Here is a 21,388-nt window from a genome sequence, read left to right on the forward strand (position 1 = left end):
TGTTTTTTGTCTACAAATAATTGACTGTAATCTGACGGAAAAAACTGTTTAACCTGAAACTAGCGCTTTTGCTATTTACGGAGTTACCTAATCAGTTGATGTCGGGGACAAACACTGTCTCCAATCTCGTATGAACTAGTCAACTTAACATTGGCATAAAAAATGTTAAAATAACCTTCCTCGTGTCGTTCGGCCTTCAAATAGATAATCAATTTATCATATAGCCTCAAATAACCAATATTGAAAACTTTTAGGATAAAATCATAATATCATTAGATCAGAGATTCATAAGATGTAAGTCTTCTTTTTGTCGCGAAGCTGACAATGCTTTAATGTGTAAGCCTACTTTTGTGAGCGTTGCTTTCTTCCGTCGAGCGGATCGCCTTGTGATATTCAGTGCATTCGAGAGAGGATGCGGAATTTTGTAATTAATTGACTTAAAGGTGATATAACGTTGTAATTACTCGGAAAATTACCCTAATTAATTTGATAGCTCCCGGCCGACAATACGAAGTAACGGACACATATTAATTTTCGATTTATTGGTACTCATGTGACAGAATCGTTCGCGGGACTGTACATTCTCAAAGAAATTATAACACAGAAGACCATGTGGCTTATTTCTTCGACTTAATTGGTCTTTTTTGTTCCGATCTCGTTTCTTGTAATTAACTTTCTAAAGCTTTTAATGTTCCAAAAAATTCAATTGAAGTACTTTTATGTATTCGGTCAAAATAGGGTGAATTTATTGAGGGAATGGTGGAAAATCTAAGGAAACCAGCCTGTCACAGGATCGAAAAGACAGTCTTTTGAATGTTGATTAAAATATCCAATCATCTCGTTACTATAAATCAATGATAAACAAGTGTTATTTAATGTTAAGTAGTTCACAAAGAATTTGTTAGACATTTGGCAACCATACTCTTTATCAAGCAAGTTTATTCATCAACATATTGAAATTACAAAAAAAATCATATTAAAACAAGTGCATCTTATCAGAAATCGCCATTAATAACTACAAATGGTTAATAAAGTTACTTCTGTCGTCTTTATCAAAGAGCTTTGTTTTAAATTTAATTTGTAATTAATCATACCTCTATGGGTACTATGTTTATAAAACACTCACCCCTCTCATACTAATTTTTCATAACATGTATTGAAAATAATTGAAATTGGGATTTTGACTGTGGTGTAAATGTTATATTTCCTGGGAACGGGCTAGGTATAATTTGTATAACATATGCACTCTTCAATAGCTGCTGCTAATGGCAATAAAAATATTTAAATCAAAATAAACTCAAGCGCTGATTAAAATTTATTTTATTTTATTTTTATAAAAAAAAACCGAAAATGAATAACATTTTAAAGTAATTGAACAATAAACATAGTTTGAAATTAATTTTTGCGAAGTACCAAAGATGTTTTCTGTATACAATTTAAGTGCATCATACCGCCCTACCGTTCTGTAGGCATTGTTTGTGCATTTTCACTTAATTTTGTCAGGAAAAAAACACCTGCCATACTGTCTTCAAGGTGCTGAATAATAAATTTCTAATATTACTAAATAAAAGATGTCTTGAACATTTTCTTGTGAAAAAACAGGGTGCTTTAGAAAAGAGAATGAGTGAAATAAAACAATAAGTATTGACAAGCAATGCTTTATAGTAAAATATGAAGCTGTTATTTACAGAATTATTTGAAAATATATATATAAATGCATGAATACACGCCATTATCTCCGATTTCTGTTAACAGTTAAACCATCTGAGAGGAAATACAAAATATTCTTATTTGAATTAATCAGTCGAGTACCTGTAGAGACCTGGCCCTCGATGACCAGTAATCGCACAGAACCTTTCCCGGTACCCAGATGGACAAACACCGCTTGGCGTGTTTTGTCAGCGCCTTCTCGCGAGAGATTGATTTCACACTTTGTGGCCATCATTTTATTCCCTTTCTTCCACCTTCTGTGCCTAAGGTGTAAATAGAATGCATCCCGGTCCGGCACAACTCCATCATATAGAAATAGCTGGACGCTCTTTTCCCAGGATTTTTATTTTATCGATAATCTGATGGATTTGGATCTTATTCTGTTGTTGTCTGTTTTTATCTAGAAAGCAAACGTTTATAAAGAATAATAATACTAGTGACGAGTATAAAGATAAATAACAAAAGTAAAGAACTTATTTTTTTACTTAATTTTGATATTCATTAGGATACACAATCATGTTGACTATTTCGTGTAGTATAATCTAGTGCAGATGAATGTTTTTGAAAGTTCTCTTTTACTTTAAACGATAAACAGCTACATCGACAATGGTCTGTATGGTGTCATATAACAAAAGAAACATTATATCAAAATATATTGAATAAATGAAAGATAACACAAACATACATTCAATTTCTATAAAAATAGCACGCTTTAGGATACAAAATGAATTAATTGTATTAATAGAACAAGAAATGAAACTGAAATCATTGACACCTCGATATATATAACAAAGAGTAGAAAGCTCATTTTTATAAGGATAAAATGTGTACATTAAAAATAAGAGAATATTTCCAGATAGAATCAGAATGCTTGATTACATTGATTAATTATGTTAGGACAAAAATTCTTATCAGATAGGTATAAATATACGTATAATACAATAACATCAATTCAAGTAGTATTTGTAAAATTGAGGAATCAGAGTAAAAAAAATAAGGTATTTTCTATAACATCAATTCAAGTAGTATTTGTAAAATTGAGGAATCAGAGTAAAAAAAAATAAGGTATTTTCTATAACATCAATTCAAGTAGTATTTGTAAAATTGAGGAATCAGAGTAAAAAAATAAGGTATTTTCTATAACATCAATTCAAGTAGTATTTGTAAAATTGAGGAATCAGAGTGAACAAATAAGGTATTTTCTCTTTACTTCTTAACTTAAATGATATCTGCCTGGTTTGGATTTTTTAAAAATCTATATTCATTTCATAATTTGGTAAACATTTCATGAAATTTAGACTTTAATAAGATAAGGATGTATTTGCTCATTATCCAGAAAACATCATAGCATTTAAAATGAAACTATTGCAAATTAGTAAAATCTTTGACTTAATTGCAATACAAAAATTCAAATCCATTTATTTTTTTACAGTCTTACCAAATTATTGAAACATTTGAAGTGAATGATTCACATTGCAGAAACATGAAACATTACGTATACATGACAAATTAGATCAAATATGAAAATCAGTTCCGTATAGGTTTCCAACACTCTAATTTTTCATTACAACAATTGAAAGTACATGCCAATGCATTATCTTTCAACACAATACTATTTCCCCACCAAATACTAAATGATATATATAGAGGTATTCGCATTTTGTTTTTTTCCCTGAAATTTATGAAAAACATATGATAGATTTCTTTTACATATTCTGTACACCCAAATACATATGGTCAACCACTGAACGCCATCATGGTGGCCAAACTGTATAAACCAGGTCGTTGTATATATAATATGGCTGTGGTGCTTTACTAAACTCCGGAGCTGCGACGGTTTTCCTATAAATCCGGACGTCTTTCCTTCCTGTAAAATAATGTCTCTATTGACGGTGGCTCGGCGGCAAGGATCTTCTGACAATAAACAGATGTAAATATTTTGCCGCTGTTCTCGGAATACATTTCTGTGGAAGAGAGCATAATTTTACCCTCGCTGCCTGCCTGTGTCAGAAAATATTGCATTTTGCCTGCATTTAATCTCATTATCCCATAGGCTAATTTGCCCTGATTTTCCAAATGATAGCATACGTAGCGATTAAGGACGTTGTGTATTGGAAATGATAGGAAATGTGTACAGGGTCTGAAGAAAGAGTTACTAATATTCTGACTGGTTATACAAACCAGTAATCGTCCATTGTAATTTTACTTCAATTTGAACCGCTGGTTGGGTATCCACATTTGACAGCATAGCGCTATAATACATACACCATCCTGTACTATTATTTAGATGAAGTGAAAATCCGTCCTACAGAACTTGGGGGATATTTACTTCATGTCTCAAGGAGACAAGGGAATAAAAGTGTGAATATAGATTTTTTTTCTGCTGCTTTTTGCTTCATTTCATCGATTTACTACAACTTCATCTTGTTATAGCTTTATATATTGCTCCTGCGTAAGGAAAAATTTTCTTCTTGTGTTTTAAAATGATTGACAGTTTGGTTTTAGAAATTAGTCATCTTTTCCTTATATTTCTTAAAAAAATTGATTTTATGACTTGATACCTTTTTAGCTGTTTGCCATCTGAAAAGTGGTTACAATAATATTAACACTATTTTTTCCATTTTTAATTAAGTATAAGTTATATAGAAATGCTCGATATGGTTTTAATCCATCGTGATATTTTTTAATTGAAACGTTGATGCTACCCTTTTTTTATATTAAATCGGGACATGAAAGAAATTTTGTTTGCAAACTGTGTGAATTCACTTCCTATTGATTGTTCAGACTACTTGATATAATAAAATACGTTTAAACGTTCGATTTCATTGATTTTCCAAGGGATTAATTTTTTCAAATCAATACGTCGATGTCTTTATTGACATAACCTGGGGTTATCGCGCCATTCTGGGAATTTATCTTCATAGAGGTATGAAGAAAAAAAATGCCAATCAGAAAGTCAGATTAAGTATGACGACAAAGAAAAAATAAATTGTTTAACTCTAAAATGTATCAGTGAGTGTATTTGTGGTATTACAATTATGTACTCATTATACATAAAAGCAGAATATACTTTTAAATATAAAAGTACTTACATTGAAATATTGACACATAGTATTTGTGCAACGTGCATGTATGTGAATGCTTGATATTTTCTTAACAAGTATTTTTTTCAAATCAGTTTTGACTTTATTGAGTGCAATTTAGTGCAAAGTTCAAGTTCTAAAGCGTATGTTATACTAAAAGTTAATTAAACAATTTTAATTTAGCAGAAGAAAACCAATGTCTTTTTAAAGTACCTGACAGTGAAAAATTTAACACGCGCTATCGGGGACTCTGGGACAAAAGCACTAAGAATATTAACAATTAAAACTTCGAAAAGAAGAAAAGCAATCTCTTTTATTTCATAAGTGATTAAGCAGGATCGGTTCCTCTTCTCTCACACTGGTAAAGAAACACTTTCATACCGTCTTGTTTGACTCTCATAGAGCTGTCGTTTTTCTTGCCGTCGACTCCTCCTCGCATCTCCCCCCAGGAATTGTCTCGTAACAGAGGATTCCATGCGGATGTCTGTTGGTTCAAACGGCAGCTTTGGAACAGAACATAAACAGTCTCTACATGTCTCTACTGTCCGAGAGTCTCTTTATCTATTGCCGTTAGCTTGAACGTAGTCTATTGAAATAATGATACAAAAATGATAATAAATTTGCAAAGATTTTTTTTTATAATTAATATAGTGATAAATCATACTTTAACAAAAAGAAATGTTAAAAATTGAAGAATAAAAAAATCTATTTTGATATTGTTTAAAATCAGTTTGGGAAATTTAAAGCTAACAAATTATTTTTAACATCCTGGGTTTGTCCCACTTCTCGCACGCAAAGCACATAGAGGTTACATGTCTAGGGATTTTTTTCGACAAAGTTGCCGACAGATTTCCTAGTTTCTTTGGCAGCCGGCAGACGCTAGCTTCGTGAGGATAGAACGTTATGTTGTTTTCTTCACCGTCCTGTGTCAGGTAGAACGGATTTTAGTTACACGCAATACGGTGTGCGTCGGTCTATTATGAGCACCGTCGTTACCATGGTAACAAGGAAAAGCTGGGGTTGGAAAGACAAAACATATTATCTTTATATAAAAGATCGCATTTTTAAAAAATGATATGATAGCTTATATTTTCTTTGTATTAAAGAAGTTCAAAAATAAGAAGAAAAAGGCAAAAGAAAAAATAAGAAGACAAGAAAAAAACCAACAATGATGATTAAAACAATTTCCAAATTGATATTAGAATTTTGGCAATATAGTAAAATTTCAAACGTAGTTAAAGTTATACATTGTTGAATGTGTATATAACTGACATGTATAACTTCATATAATTGATAACAAAATTTAAAGCTTGTTGATGCAAACTTTCATCTCGCTGAAAATCAAAACTATTAGAAAAAGAGAATAACAAATCATTCAATTAAATGTTTCTATTCTTATAAAATTCAATAATATCAAAATTATTTATCAATTTAGTCAAAGAGGGTTTTTATTTAAGACTGTTTCAAAATATTATATTTTTCCGGAAAGAAAATAAAAATGGCGCAGTTGTGAGTATACACTGTATACTATTTATGAGGTTATACAAAACAAATTTCTAAACCATTTCTTCACCATGCACGGCGTGTTTGATAATACACAAGAATGTCCTCTGTGCGGTTTATGTTGTCTAGTTACACGACAAATACTACATTATACCCAATACACTGCAGGTCGATGTGCCCTGAAGTCATATCTCAGCATGTATGATGTGCTGAAGTGTATATGACGAAACTCATAAATCATTCGTTTTTAATTTTCACATTACCTACCCAAGAGACTGTGAAGTTTGGTAAATTAGGCCAAATATTGAATTCCAAATGAATAAGGCTGCAACAATTGGAAATAAACTTGTCGACACAGACCATTTCCACGCTTCTTTGAGTCAAAACATCAATTGCATGCTATATTAAATGTGTTTATTTTTTGTCACGGTTTTGAAATAAAAAGTCATAGGAATTCTCACAACCCGAGATGATATAGAACAGAGGAATTTAACAGTGGATTAAATTAATAAAGAAGCGGCGGAAGAGTATTGATAGTTATTCTCCTCCTTTATAAATGCTCTTGTATTTGCCTCGGGCAACTCGACAAGTTAGACCCAGCCTTTCTTCAAAGTGAAGTAAATTTGATAAACATTGATTTTGGAGTTTTCCCGGATACTGCCTTTCAACACTTCTCAGTAAATACTAATAACAGGCGTCGGTTCCGGATTCATCTGGACAAATACAACACCGAAGCACGAGAAGATTCGCTTTCTATACAAGACACACAAACAACACGATTCTATTAGCTTGAAATATCATTGATTTTCTGCGTGATGAATTAAACGTCTTCGCTTTCCCTTCTTAATTGGAATTTTATTCAATAAAAAGTTTAAAAGCCTTTGTCCTGCTTGTTTTCAACCTTCCGATTAATTTTCTTTCCGGTGAATCTCCAGTACCACGAGTTCCAAGCTCGATGAGCAATCGCCTAGCCCATTACACGTACCGCGACACCCCGAGGCTGCCCGGAATACAATTAAATTATGTGAATATAAAAGTAATATCAATATGTGAATTTCGATTTGCGTTACTCTCCCACAGATTGCTACTCCGCCATTTAAGTACAGCGAGAACTATCAGGGGACAAAGCAGTGTGATATAGGCATTTTCTATAATAAAGCGACTGAAAAATTATTTAAAACCAGCGTTTAGATATTTTTACAATGGACGCGACAGTCTCTCGAATGATCTCCATCCGGAAAATTACTCATTTTTGATTTCACGAGGGAATGAACTGATATTAAAACCGGGAAAATGGGGTGTAGAGAAGACTATTTCGATAGCGATGTCGGACATTTGTGAAGTTCGAATAATTGGACTGGAAATGCTTTTTGATATCAACTTCAACACACTATAGTGATTGTGAACGTGTTTGCCATCCTATCCTGTAAGTGCCTACGTTGTGCCGTGCTTCATCCCCTGCACTTTGATTGGGTTTAAGGTGGGGTTGGCATGACCAAGGAATTATTAAATATTGAAGATGGGACCCAATCATTTCACTGAACTACGGCTGACACACGTAAAACCTGTTAAAACACATTAGAATGGTCGCATTTCAATCCGTCCTGAGGTTAGGCAATTTTCGATTGGTATATCTACATTGAACTGTTTCATCATAAAAGAGAAGATGGAGGAAATAAAAGCATTGTCCGGTATCATTCACCAAGAATGTTTGGTTATAATTAGTAAAACCAAAATTCCAAATAATTTTCCCTCAGAATTGTAGTATAGTATGTATGCCATTTTGTCAATTATATTTTCCATAATTTTTTCAATGAGCTATTGATGCAAGGCGGTAATAAAATCGTGATTTTCATGGGAATACAGAAAAATTACTATATTTACCCCAATTTGATCCCCCCAATGGTGAAGGAGAAAATGTATAACACCAACACGGTGCTAAAGTATCAATATCCTTTCATATTTCATGATCATTTGATACAAAAATATTACAACCCTGCACATTAACACTCTCAAAAGGAAATAACACCAATAACCATTGCCATACCCAGCGTTTTGAATAAAATCATAACATTAGATGGTACAGGACACTTTGTTAATTGTAGCGCAATTTACTTTTGAAATATGATATCACATTTTTTGAAATTTTCTATACATATAAGATGATTCACAAAGATATTAAAACACAACAATATTAATTCTATGTATTTTAATTCCATTACATGCGTTCTTTCTGGGTTTTTTTAACGATTTCTCATACAAAATTACTCGTTTCTTTTAAGTTTGGCCTTAAAAGGCTGTATGGATTTGTATTTACCCATCATGAAACTTAAGATGTGATAAAACATGCGTATCAATTTTTCATAGAACTAATTCTGCATTCCGGCAATTTATTTTTATTATAATTTAAGATTTTATGATGAATTTACTTGTTTAGATGATAAAAACTATACACGCCAAAGCAAATACATACATTTTAAATTAATATTGTTTGCTAAATCTTCCAAATTTTTATAAAGGACCCAAAAATTATAAAATATAAAATGTATGGTACAGATGTATATATATAAATCTCATCTGAATATAAACCCCCATCTGTTGATGATTTATATGTATTTGTTTTAAAGGAAAGTTGAAAAATGAGTCTGACTTTCTAACAAAAGAATCTTTAAAGTTTTTATTGAGCCAATAAAAAGGTATCTAAGACACGGGAATGTGTTTTTTAGTTTCCAATGATAGGGGCGAGAGTTTAAAGTCAATAAAACTTCAGCTGTAAAACAATAGAAAAATAAATAACCCTTGGTCAAATGATATTCACACGGATATTGAAGTCGTAACTGGCATCTTAATAGTCATATGATATGGGTAGAGATAGAACAGTTTGGTTTAGACAAAGCTTGGGTCATTGACGGAAAGAAAAATTTGCTTGTTTTATTTCTCATATGTGATGAATAAAAATTGAATTAAGGGCTGGGAGTTATATAAGCAGTACAGCTGACATATCAGTAAGTGTACAGACAAGGTGAGGGTACCATTTAGCATGCTCGTAGACACAACACACAAAAACCATCAACTCAAACAAATGGCAATACACTGGCAACAAAGAGAGAATCCCTCCCCTGTATAAAGGCTATATGTCCATCAGGAAAGTAAATTGTAGCCTTCAGCATGTGATGAGGGCTAATATTTCCTGTATGAACTACTTTCATGAGTTGGTAGACACCTCTTAGACCAAAAGGCCACATCGTCATACATTTCCCGTGGTAGACTTTTCTCCAGGGATTCGAAAGGGATATATGGACTTAGGAAAAACGCGTGTGGGCCACTATAAGCAAGCATGCGGGCGAGGTTTCACCACATCTTTTTTGGTAAAGTCATTCCTTTTTGTCGTCATAAGGAGGTCTGCTAGAAGTGAATGATGACTAGATGGCTTATGGCTAACAATAAAAAGAAGGCATGTTTCATTAAAGGCTGGGAGGCCAGACAGGAGGGTTCGTAGGGGACAAATTAAGGAGAAATATTAATCTAGATCATGAATCACTATGATTGACGATTCGGGTCTGGTTCATAGGGAGACGGTAAAAGTAACTGGAAAACAAATGACGCCGTAACAATGTGGAGTATCACATCTCCAAATAAACAGTCTACTAATTATCTGTTTAATTCCATTATGCATGTAAGCAAATAACCTTGGTTTAATATAAAGGATACTAGCACTAGTACAATGTAAGTCTAGTTTAGATAGTTTCTAGTTTCGATTTCAATTGAATCGTTTTAATCGTTCATTTCCGACGATTTTTAGAGGGGTGAAAAAGATTTCATTTCAATTGTCATTTTAAATGAAATATGCTGAATGTAATTCAAGTGGCATAAGTATGATTTTATGTAACGTTTCTGTTAAAAATATCACATGTTTAATTGTTTGAAATCAATCCAATTAATCCATCGACTATATAATGAGTAAAGAACTTTTAAGGTCATTATGAAAAAGCACAATTTGCATTAATTTTGACATTGATTCTGTTGATATATGGATAAATCAGGCAGACATGAAGGTATGTAAAAAAAATTAAGATATTGTTTGATGTTGATATGATTTATCTTATCCAACTTCATATAATTAAAAAACAAAGACAAGGGTAAGTCTTTCATAATTATGCATTTCCTGAAAAAAAACAACACTGGATTGGTTTTCAAAACTTATGTATCTTAGTAATGAGAGTAGTTTTCGTTGATTGATTTTTGAATACAGTATTTCGTCTAATTTCCTCGGTGTTCCATCTGAGCAATTAGAGGTATATTTCATTACTATGAAGCCCTCTGGGGGAATACTCTTTCGGAGAAAATAACCAAATATAAGTAATTAGACACTATGAAATGATTAAACAATTTACTTTCTGACATTTTTTTTTTTTGCTGCTGAAGCAAATATTAGTCGTCCGGCTTCCATTTCTGCATCAAAGTTTTATTTGACCAGTTCATAAGATATGGTTGGTGTAGTCACTGAGGTATGTCTTTTTTTCAGATGTTGTATTATTTTTTCTTTTGTGGGCTTGTCATAAGGGGCATAACTCTTCATAAAAATGAATTTGATAAATGAAAAAATATCATAGGTAGAAAATTGACTTCCGAAGACGATTTAATATTCTAAGACTTCATTTTACACGCTTATTGTTTTGGGTGAATTAAATCATACGTTATATAGCATAAAACACGTACATATATATATATACAAGTATTTCAAGTTGTACCATTTCCAACTTTGTAAAAAATAATCCACTGTAACCATTATTTTAAGTAATTGAAGTGGAATATTGTTTTTTGTTCTAAATGTGGAGTATGATGATAGCACGAGTAACTCATTTTATTCAAAGATATTTTACCCCTCATAAACATTTATTTCTTATGACAATTTTCAGACAAATAAAAATAAAATTGCTTAATAGTGCTGGGTGTGCGGTATTAGAGATGATAAATTTAATGTCTATTATCTGTGTATTTTACTATCTCACAGGCACATCGATCTCGCTTTTTAACTAGAATTACGACAATTAAAGCATTTAAGAAATGTGTGCTTGTACCGTATTCGACACTTATTTTTATAAAAACTATTCTAAACTTCTCTAATTATGACATAAAATTTAAAAGTAAACACATTGATCAACTCCTTGTTTATTTGCATGAAATATGTTGATTGGTTTGTGGAATTACGTTTAGCGTAGAAAAATTAAAATTGATGCCATGAATTTAGAAACAGGTTTGTAAATGAGATAAGGGTTAAAATCGTTTGTGCATGCATGGAATGAGTTGAGGCAGCTAGTTGAGAGCTGAAAGAAATATATGTGACATTCCAGTGTTAAATTCTGATACTATTACTGCATCAATTAGGACAAAGAGATTGTTACCGTAGAACGAAAAAGAAAAATACACTTGTTAATTATATTAATCCTCGGTTATTTTTGCATTAAACTAATTTTAACATGTAGAAAACCATGTCGTTAGGTCGCTTATGCCATTTGTAATTAGGTTTCATTTTCTTACTTTAATTTCTATCATGCTTGGCGATAAATTTAAACAATTTCTCTCTTTTGTTTAAGGCTCAGAGCATTTGTCTTTCGTCGGAAATGCCGCTTAGCCTCTTTTATTGCTCAAGAGGAAGAAGCAATATGATTAGCCGGTCTAATCACTTTGTTCTGTATTCCTCCCCCGAGAATATGCGAGTTGTCTCCCTTTGCTAAGAGAATTTCCTTGATAGAAGCCACATGCCCACTGTTCTGGGGTCTAATTTTCCTGAGGTTGACCCCCTCATTCTATTTCACGAATTTGGAGGCTGCAAATAAAGAGTAACAGACTCTCTATTGGAAATTATTAGATGAAACTGCCGATAAACAAATATTGAGAATTGTTTCTGGTTGTTCCATGGAAACATTAGGGAATTGTTGGTATCTATGTATGTATGTTAGGGTTGGCGTTGAATTGACATGAAAGCGGGAATAGAAACTGTAATTATTACTGCCATTCCGGATCTCAGAGACTGATTAAGAGCTCGTGTTTTGTGTTAGAATTGTCTTTTTTATTGATAAGATTGTACTAATGTATTACTAATTGTAACAGATTGAGACCGACACACTATAGATTCAATCAAAAGAGCTTCATACGCAATTATGTAGTATTTAACATACATATGTGGATACATAAATACGATATTAATTATGCCATTATCATTATTAAGAGCAAATTAGTTTTTTATCAAAAAATAATTTTGAAAAAAACACAACAAAAAACAAACAACTCAATATCAAATTTATTAAGCACACATTCTAACTATATTTCAGACTATTGTTCAATTCTAATTACCCAAGACTGTGTTTATCCAGTAAATATGATTAATTCCATCTCTTATTCGATGCGCATATATGATTATTGCTACATAATTCCCTGAATATTTATTTAATAATTGTAGTATTCAACAGAAAAAAATGATGTTTTTTTACATTAACCACAGATACAGGGCACTGTTTTACCTCAAACCTTTCAAAAGACGCAGACAAGTATTTATCTAGTTTCGTATAAAGCCTGAATTTCCATTACACGATATACCGTACTTGTTGATTTGATTGGACAAAAAAGATACATAGGTCGACTTGGTAGTCATCTAAAACGGCAGCACATATATATTGATGTATGATGGATTAGACATACAGGAAGGAACGATAAAACGATTTATCCGTTTATTTGAGTCGAGATGGGAGAATATCCGTCTATCACCACAACTTATTAATTATTTAAGCCATCTATTGATGGTCTCGTCCATTTAGATGGGATCAGCGTTCGCACCTTCGGTCGATGTGAACATCACACATATGTTGGGTATGGAGATACGAATGTGGCATCGTTCGGAGATGCGAAGTCGGATGTGTCTGCTGTGTAGAAATTCACACACACTAGCTTGGAGCCCGATAATAAAAATATACCATAAAATGGCCATAAATCCATGCTCCAGTATAAGTTACAAATAAAAAATAACAGCATTCTTTGGCTATTTGTTTTTCTACGTTTGTTCTTGTTTTGGGTTCACTGTCAGCCATTTACGTATTAGAAAAAATATATAACCGTGCACGGGCATTGATGTACTAAATGACCTTAAGAGATATTAAACAATTCAAATTTACTTCCGTATGCATTGAGTAAGCATGAGTCTGCTCTACAACACCATGAAAATATGCAGATTTTTATAGCCGACTCGAAATAATTTCATCCAATATTTTGAAGCCAGTAATACCATAACAGCGGCATAGGTATCTATATATCAAACTCGAGACAACATATGGATAATTGAATAAGCAAATAAATAAATGAAGCAGTATTTTATTTTTAGGAATTATCGTTTAGATGTGTACCAATGAATAATAAAACGTACCATTCGGGGTCATCAGGGGTTTTAGAAACATGGGCTATATTCGTTGTATATTAAAAATACAATTGTTCTAGACTTGCTTCTTATCAACCACTATATACAGTAGTACATAGAATGTGATACGGATGTCAGAGAAGACACCCCCAGATAAAACAACAAAGTGATACGGACGTCAGTGAAGACACCCCCAGATAAGACAATTAAGTGGACAGGCAATTGGTCATATCTATGGCAAGCTGCCTGTGCTGAATGCCCAGTCAAGATAACCCATTGTCTTTCAGACCAAAGGTTCCACTAACAACCGGCTGTGAAGTACTCCTATTGTCCCAATGTAGAAGACGTCTATGACAATGATAAATATAATAGACATAAACGTCTATTACCATATATAGTAACAGACATATTAAAAAGTATTCTTGTTATCATTTAATTACCATATTTTGATGGAACTAATATATGATTGATTTTCCTATTATGACTCTCTTGCGTAGTCTAGTAATTGCTATTGCTACAACACACTGATTAGTTTTGGCATTAATTACGAATTTACGAAATATGCTAAATTGAATAATTCAGTTAAAAATTAAACTAAAAATGCTTTTATTCTTAAATTGCACTGATTCCAAAAATATGCAATTAATAAAATGGTGGCCATATCTATAATTTCCAAAAATATTTTGATACAAGTTGGCCTACAGATATCCTTTTATGGTGTTATTTTTTGAAATAGGAAAATCGACAAAGAAATTAACTTTAAAAAGAAATTCGAAAAACAGGTTATAGATAATAGTATTTCCGAACACAATGTCCTATATAACATGCTCGATGATACTGCTCGACAACAGCCAAATGAATGGTATTCTCATACAAGAATTCCAGAAGCCTTGGAAGTGCAATTTGGCCTAGCGTCCCATCACACCATTATTCCACACGATTCTGACAATGACTGCCGATAGCTAATGGTCCCTTCGCTCGTGGTTTTATAGCGGTGTCTGCTATGCTGCTTGGCCACCGAATGGCCACACAGACGGAATAAATTTGAAGGCATGTTGTGTATAATGATTTCACCTTCAAATAAACTACAATTTGTTTAAATGTATATATATCTGTGAACGCTATAAACTTCCGCTATCTACGCTAGCGATTTAACTGAGTATCTTGAAATCGTTTTTCTATGTGGCACCAAATGGCTTAGAAATAAAGACAATGTATCCGTGACTTTCTCGTTGCTACACTAGGCATTCTTTAGGCTTTAAACTCGAACAATTCTCGGTCGTGCTTTGAAGGAACATTCCCATGGCTGATGTTTTTTACGACTTTGTCTGTTGTGTTTGTACGGACACAGTTTAAGCCTGGTATAACGGGCTTGAAGGCACAGTATGTTGTCTGCCGCGCAATGTGCTGCATGGCATGATAAGACAAAGTATAGTACCATAGATAAATAATTAATATGTTTTTATGTGAGGCTAACAGACCAATTTCTAAGCGTAGACAAAAGAGTGAGGATAGGATGACTCAGAACAGACTGCTATTCCAGTGTAGGAGGCAAATCAACATTACTTGTTAAAAGCACAATATTGATTTTTAATATTTATGTAATTTTTGTTCAAAGCAGGTATTTTATAAGCTTTATCAAGATTGTGTTGTGTTTTTGGCAAGCTTCCGCTTTTTTGGTCTTATTGACGTTTTTGATCTATAGAAATCTAAGGAACAAAATCTGTGTTGAAACATTGTTTTCCGGAGCAAAATTTAATTACAAAGGCAGTGTCTACTGGAGATAAGAATCGGAATGTATAAATAAAGATCGCGACTTTTCGATTATTTGTGCAATTAAAAAACTCATATAGGTAAAGCTATGGGTAATCAGTTTAAACCTCTCCATCATTGGGCGTCGCCGGAGTTTTCTTGGTATACATTCAAAACAAATCTTTTTGTAACAAAATCAAAACAACATTACTATATTTCTTGTTGATATCTTAAAGCAGCAACAAAGATTAAAACTCCAAAAAGAATTTAACTTCCTACATAATATAGATGGTAGCGTGGAACACTTGCCAGTGATCTCTAATTAGGGGTCTGATGTTTTCTGTGAAATTGGTATACATACATACTCTTTATCTAATCTTTGTAATGTACGTGTTTGTACTTGAAAAAAAGAGAACAAAAATAGACAGACCTTTGTTAGGAAAAGGGCAATTACAATACAAAAACAACTTGATTAAGTTTTGCCTTGTTGCTAATGGCTTTGTTTTAACTAAGTACAATGATCGTACTGGTGCAGACCGCGCGTGTAGATATACGTGACGTCATAAAGCAACATGAGATAAGCAAAATACGGAAATGACGTGTATAGTACAAAAAATCTTTTCCGGCCAAAGAAAAATATAAACATTCTTTGTAGTTTTCAAAAATACATATAATTGTATCATGATATTATCAAAAGAAATTAGCTTTAATTAGAAATATCTAACATTCACTAAAGAAAAAAGTAGGGGAGGTAAAAATAGTAATCCTTAGTCCGTATCCTTCATTCAATTATCCATTTTTATGTTGACAAAATAATGTACTCCTCATTTTTTGCTCATTTTTTTTAATGAAAATGATTTTTTTGAAATTGATTAATAAACGAAAATGCGATTTCATTATAAGCTTTAAAACTTAATTCCTTTGCTGTCATAATATATTACAGAGATCTTCTGAATTTACACTACAAACTTAATTATAATATTTCATATATCACATATTATAATCGGATAAATAATTTGACTGTTTGGTTTTCAGGTTTGTCCTATAAGATGTACCAACATGGACACCATGAAAATGGTTTAAGTCCTGAAAAAAGAAAGCAGAGGCGGATACGAACCACATTTACAAGCGCACAACTCAAAGAACTAGAGAGGGCATTCGCAGAGACACACTACCCCGATATCTACACCAGAGAAGAAATCGCAATGAAAACAGACCTCACCGAAGCAAGAGTACAGGTAATAGCTGAATGGTCATACAAAACCAACGCATGCCTTACAGGCCAAGAATCCGCTTGAACAACCTTGAGGACTGACATTTCCTCATATACTGTTTCCATATATGCATTTAAAACAAATTCTGAATGGTCAAACACAAAAAGTATTTTTTGAAATTTCACTTTTGTATATTTTTACAAGAGGGAGTTTTTGTAATGACAAAAACAATTAAGCATATATAGATGGAAACGAATCTAGAACGTTTAGAAAATAACATCGCATTGTTGAGTACGATGTAGGCTCAAACAATAAATGTAATGGACAATCTAAACACAATGAAGTACAAATGAAATTTAAAAGATAAGCTTACATTGAACTACTCTGAATCAGTGTTCAATCATTTTTGTGTGAATTGGTAGGAGCTAATGCAATATGTAAAAAATATTCACGCTTTAGTCAAAATGTTCCTACTCTAAATTTTGATGGTTTAACATGTTTCTTTGTTTTATTTTTGTTGTACATTTTTTAACGTGCTCTCCGTTCTTTTGTTCAAGTATATTGTTATAGATGTTGATGTAAAACATGTTTATGTTTGATAAAATTCTTAATATGAATGGAACGTATCTGAATTTATAAGATTAAGATTATATCTTAGTCATCCCATACCCCGGTATCTTGACACCATACTGTTAGTACTTAAAGATGCTCCACCGCTGATAAATGGTATTGTTTCACTATAAAAACAGGAGCAGACAATTTAGTAATTTTCTTCAGTTACAAAAGTTACTTACTTTACATTATTACCATCATTGAAAAGTTTGAGCTTCTAATTTTACTTTTTTTAAGTTAAATATATGAAAAAATAATTAATTGCATCCCGAAAAAATTCCGTGGCACTATGTCCTATATAGAATGAAGTACTGATTGCGCATGCACCAAAGGCAAATTGAATATTTTATGTTACTTTTTATGTTAATTAGGCATATATATACACGATTAAACACCAATTATTGTTCAAATGATGAATATCATTTATGCTCTGTCTGCGGTGGAGCAGTTTTAACATATCCCTGATATCCACTATTTGAGAAATAGCTTCTGTGTGTTGTTAAAAGTGTATATCTATTAAGTTGGTGACACTAAGGCTATGATTTTAGCTTGAAACTCGCTGTTATTAAGAAAATATTAAAAATTTCATATGAATCAAAATTGAGGTTTGGTCTACCGCAAGCTTCAACTAACTGTGGATAATTGTTATTTCCATTCATAAGACAAGTGTCATGGGATTGGACGAATTTTCCCCTTGACTTCTTTCTAATAATTTAACTTAAGATTTAATTTTTAACATTGAAAATTAAATAGGTACAGGTATAAATTTTATCTGTATTTGAAAAGATTGGAATGTCTGGACGATTTCCATGGAGTCAATCGGGCTCACTATTATGTTTACATTAAGGAGAGATGGTACATCAAATTACGATAAATTTTCTAAAAAAGAAAGAAAGATTGAAGATTTAACAGGTTGAGAACTAATAACTGGAAATACGCTTGGCCGATCCAAGAGGCAATCTTTTCTATAAGTACGTGTACGTAGTGTTTTTTCACAAGATTACCTCAAATCACTTTAGCATCAATAGACTCTCACTGTTATCTATATCATAACGAAACGTTTAACTGTTAGAATTACTTGTTATATACATAATGATTATACCTCTGTACGTACATGTAACTGACAACCTATTGTGGTGGATACTTTCCCAGAACGGATATGCAACAGCCGTTCAATTGCTTGACAATATTTATTAAGTTTAAATCCTGTGAACTGCTATTGATATATTCAAGTCGACAATGTATTACCAGATCGTTGTCGCTCGAGCTATCTATAAATCAGGCAAAAGATAGGTTAATGATGAATCAGCTTTGAATTTCTTTGATCTTAACGACGTTTATCTTTGTGAATCTCTGATCCTTTAAGTTTAATTACTTCCCCAAATAATTAAGATTATACATAAACGGAGACACACTATCGCTAACGTCTGAAGCTTTCTCTGTATAACCTAGGTAATGTATGGCGTATGTTATAACTTTTTCATGTCTCTGTTTAGTCAAATAACACAGGTAGTTTTGTAATATGCTTGTCTCTATCTAATGCCATTCCGATAAAACACAGATGCTTTTCAAATAATCCTGCTTTCATCTGATGACCAATCCATTATGCCTAAACATGCACAGAATATGTTAAATTTCGAAACAATCGCAAATTGTTCTAATGTTGTTAAATGGCCAATTAAGATATCTTATGTATTTATATTTTATATGAAATAAAACAAAATTGATTAATCACACCGAATAACTACTTACAAGTTTGTTCATGATGAGTGATTTACCAAATTACATTATTTTTAAGGATCATCACGTTAATACCAACCTTTTAATTTGATGATTATTTTTGTTTACTACCAATAAACATGGTAATTATCCTTCAACAAAACTTCATACGAAATGTAGTCAAATCTGCCTACCTCTTAGTCAGCGCTACCGTGGTAAAACGTACCATCTTATTATAAAATTATTCTAGTATCCGTATAAAGTGTACACTTAAAGCTGTATTAGCAAACCTCACCTTATAAAGATCACCTGTTTGATAAAAATCACTTTCTTATGTTATTAGTTATTCATCTGTGCCATCCGTGGGCTAATATTTCGTGACAAAAAAATGTCGATACCAACAAGATACTTTCAATTAAATTAGGTCTACGGGTTAACGGAGTTCTAAACTCTTAAACATTTCATTCTTATAGCATCATTTAACAAACGGTTAGACGTGTACAAGTTAGGAAAGTTCTTTCTATCATCATAGAAATGAAATATTCAGTAGATGATAAAAAATAAGATATTTGCCGGTTATTCATTAATGATAGCGTATTCATATATTTAAATGTATTATAGATGTAGAATAATCACAAAAGTTGTGATATTTTTGAAACCATAAGTAAATATCCACGTGGGTTTATTTGAAAATATTATTTGTGATTACATCAGTTTATTTGGTAAAAATACAACAAAACAGTTTTGTCTAAAAGTTGTAAAGCAACATGCATGATCACAGTCATAGACCTTAGTTACAGTTTTAAATATTTTTTTTTACATTTGTTTGAAGGTGTGGTTCCAGAACCGAAGGGCAAAGTTCCGAAAGGTTGAAAGGGCAAAACAACAGCAACAACAGCAGCAACAACCAACAACTGTTAAACAGGAGCCTGGTAACACAAGCAGCAACAACAACAACTCCAGCACAACAAACAACAACAACACCTCTTCTAACAGCTCCAAAGACAAGCAGAAGCAATCCGAGGAGAGCTCAGCTAAGTAAGGGAGATAACTTAACATTATTTTATTTAAATTAAGGTAATAATGACGATCATGATAATGATGATAATACAGCCATAAAAACGATTACTATTCGTAAAGTTAACGTCACCTTTTTATAATAACAATTATATATCAAGTTCATTTAAGTCAAGTGACCTCTGTGCCAAGACTCACTCGTGTGTTTAAAGTAGTGGTTTTAGTTCCTGATTTGCACTTAGCACAACTGAACTGAGATAAATGATATGCACGTTAATAGTATCATGCTACATTGGGCGGGGTGAAATATATTGTTCTTGATGTTATAATGATACGTGTTAATTAGACACACAAATTCATTCACATGATTAAACACCAACGATTTGTTTAAATGAATAATAAAATTATGCTCTGTACATACCTTAACTATTGGTAGATGTTAAACAATTATAAAACGAAATCAATTAGAGTTTACTTATCAATTTGTTTTCCAAACATTACTGAAACAAAATATGCCAAAAACATTTATCAATTAATGGCTGTGTTTCACACTAATATGATAATTAGGCATTCTATTTTTGTTTTTTTTTTGTGTGTTATAGACAAAAGTCAAAACGAAACCTCAAAGTGGACAAGTGGAATTACAGTAGGAAAAGGAACATCTGGAATGGCAAGCAATCCGTCTCTACCGGGCCCTTATTCCAGTGTTCTAACTAATCGCAGCGGCGATTACCAAACATCGCCATCGTTAGACAAAAGTGTTTCATTGGCTGGTGGAATATTTTAAGCCAATGAGATCCATTGACTCATACTGATCATGGACGGACATCAAGAGGTTCACAGCTGAACGTTTGAAAATCAAATGGGTTCTTTTAAGCAAGGACCAGGATGCTGTCTTCTAGCATATCTTAGCGTGGAGGGAACGCAAAGAAACTGTACCGTTCCCTCGGGGAACACAGACACTGTATGTGGTGACATGTTCCCATGTGTTCTCTCCAGAACGTTCCAGACGTAGGGTTTAGTCCAAGTGGGCTATCACCTTTTTGTGGTGTTGTCATCAAGCATTTTCTTTAATTTAAATCGTGTTGGTTTGATCCCCGTGTGCCGCCGTAAAGGTGTATATAGACTATTGAAGAAAGATTACATTTCATTATCTCAACTCATTCATAATTCACTTCTTTTACTCTCATAATTCACGAGAAAAAGCTCTGTTTTGTATGCATGAACATTCCAAATACATTCCTTAGAAGTACAGGTTACATTGCAAGGCTATATATTGTATACAACAGCTCCAGTATTCCTGGTTTTACCAAAAACAATATTAATTTATTTAATACTAATATTTGAAATTCATATTAAATGCAATC

The 21,388-nt window shown here is 32.5% G+C and overlaps 1 protein-coding gene across 1 annotated transcript in view; it reads left to right on the plus strand.

The window, feature by feature from the left end:
• The window catches only part of LOC138327194 (paired mesoderm homeobox protein 2B-like), a 36,919-nt gene extending 16,181 nt beyond the window's left edge, over positions 1-20,738 (plus strand). Inside the window, exons 2-4 of the mRNA XM_069273175.1 lie at positions 16,495-16,697; positions 19,837-20,042; positions 20,624-20,738. Coding sequence (XP_069129276.1) covers positions 16,495-16,697; positions 19,837-20,042; positions 20,624-20,738 — 524 coding nt within the window. The remainder of the gene's footprint in view (positions 1-16,494; positions 16,698-19,836; positions 20,043-20,623) is intronic.
• Positions 20,739-21,388: the final 650 nt, after the last annotated feature.

Source organism: Argopecten irradians, chromosome 7 (assembly GCF_041381155.1).
Source record: "Argopecten irradians isolate NY chromosome 7, Ai_NY, whole genome shotgun sequence".
NCBI lineage: Eukaryota > Metazoa > Mollusca > Bivalvia > Pectinida > Pectinidae > Argopecten > Argopecten irradians.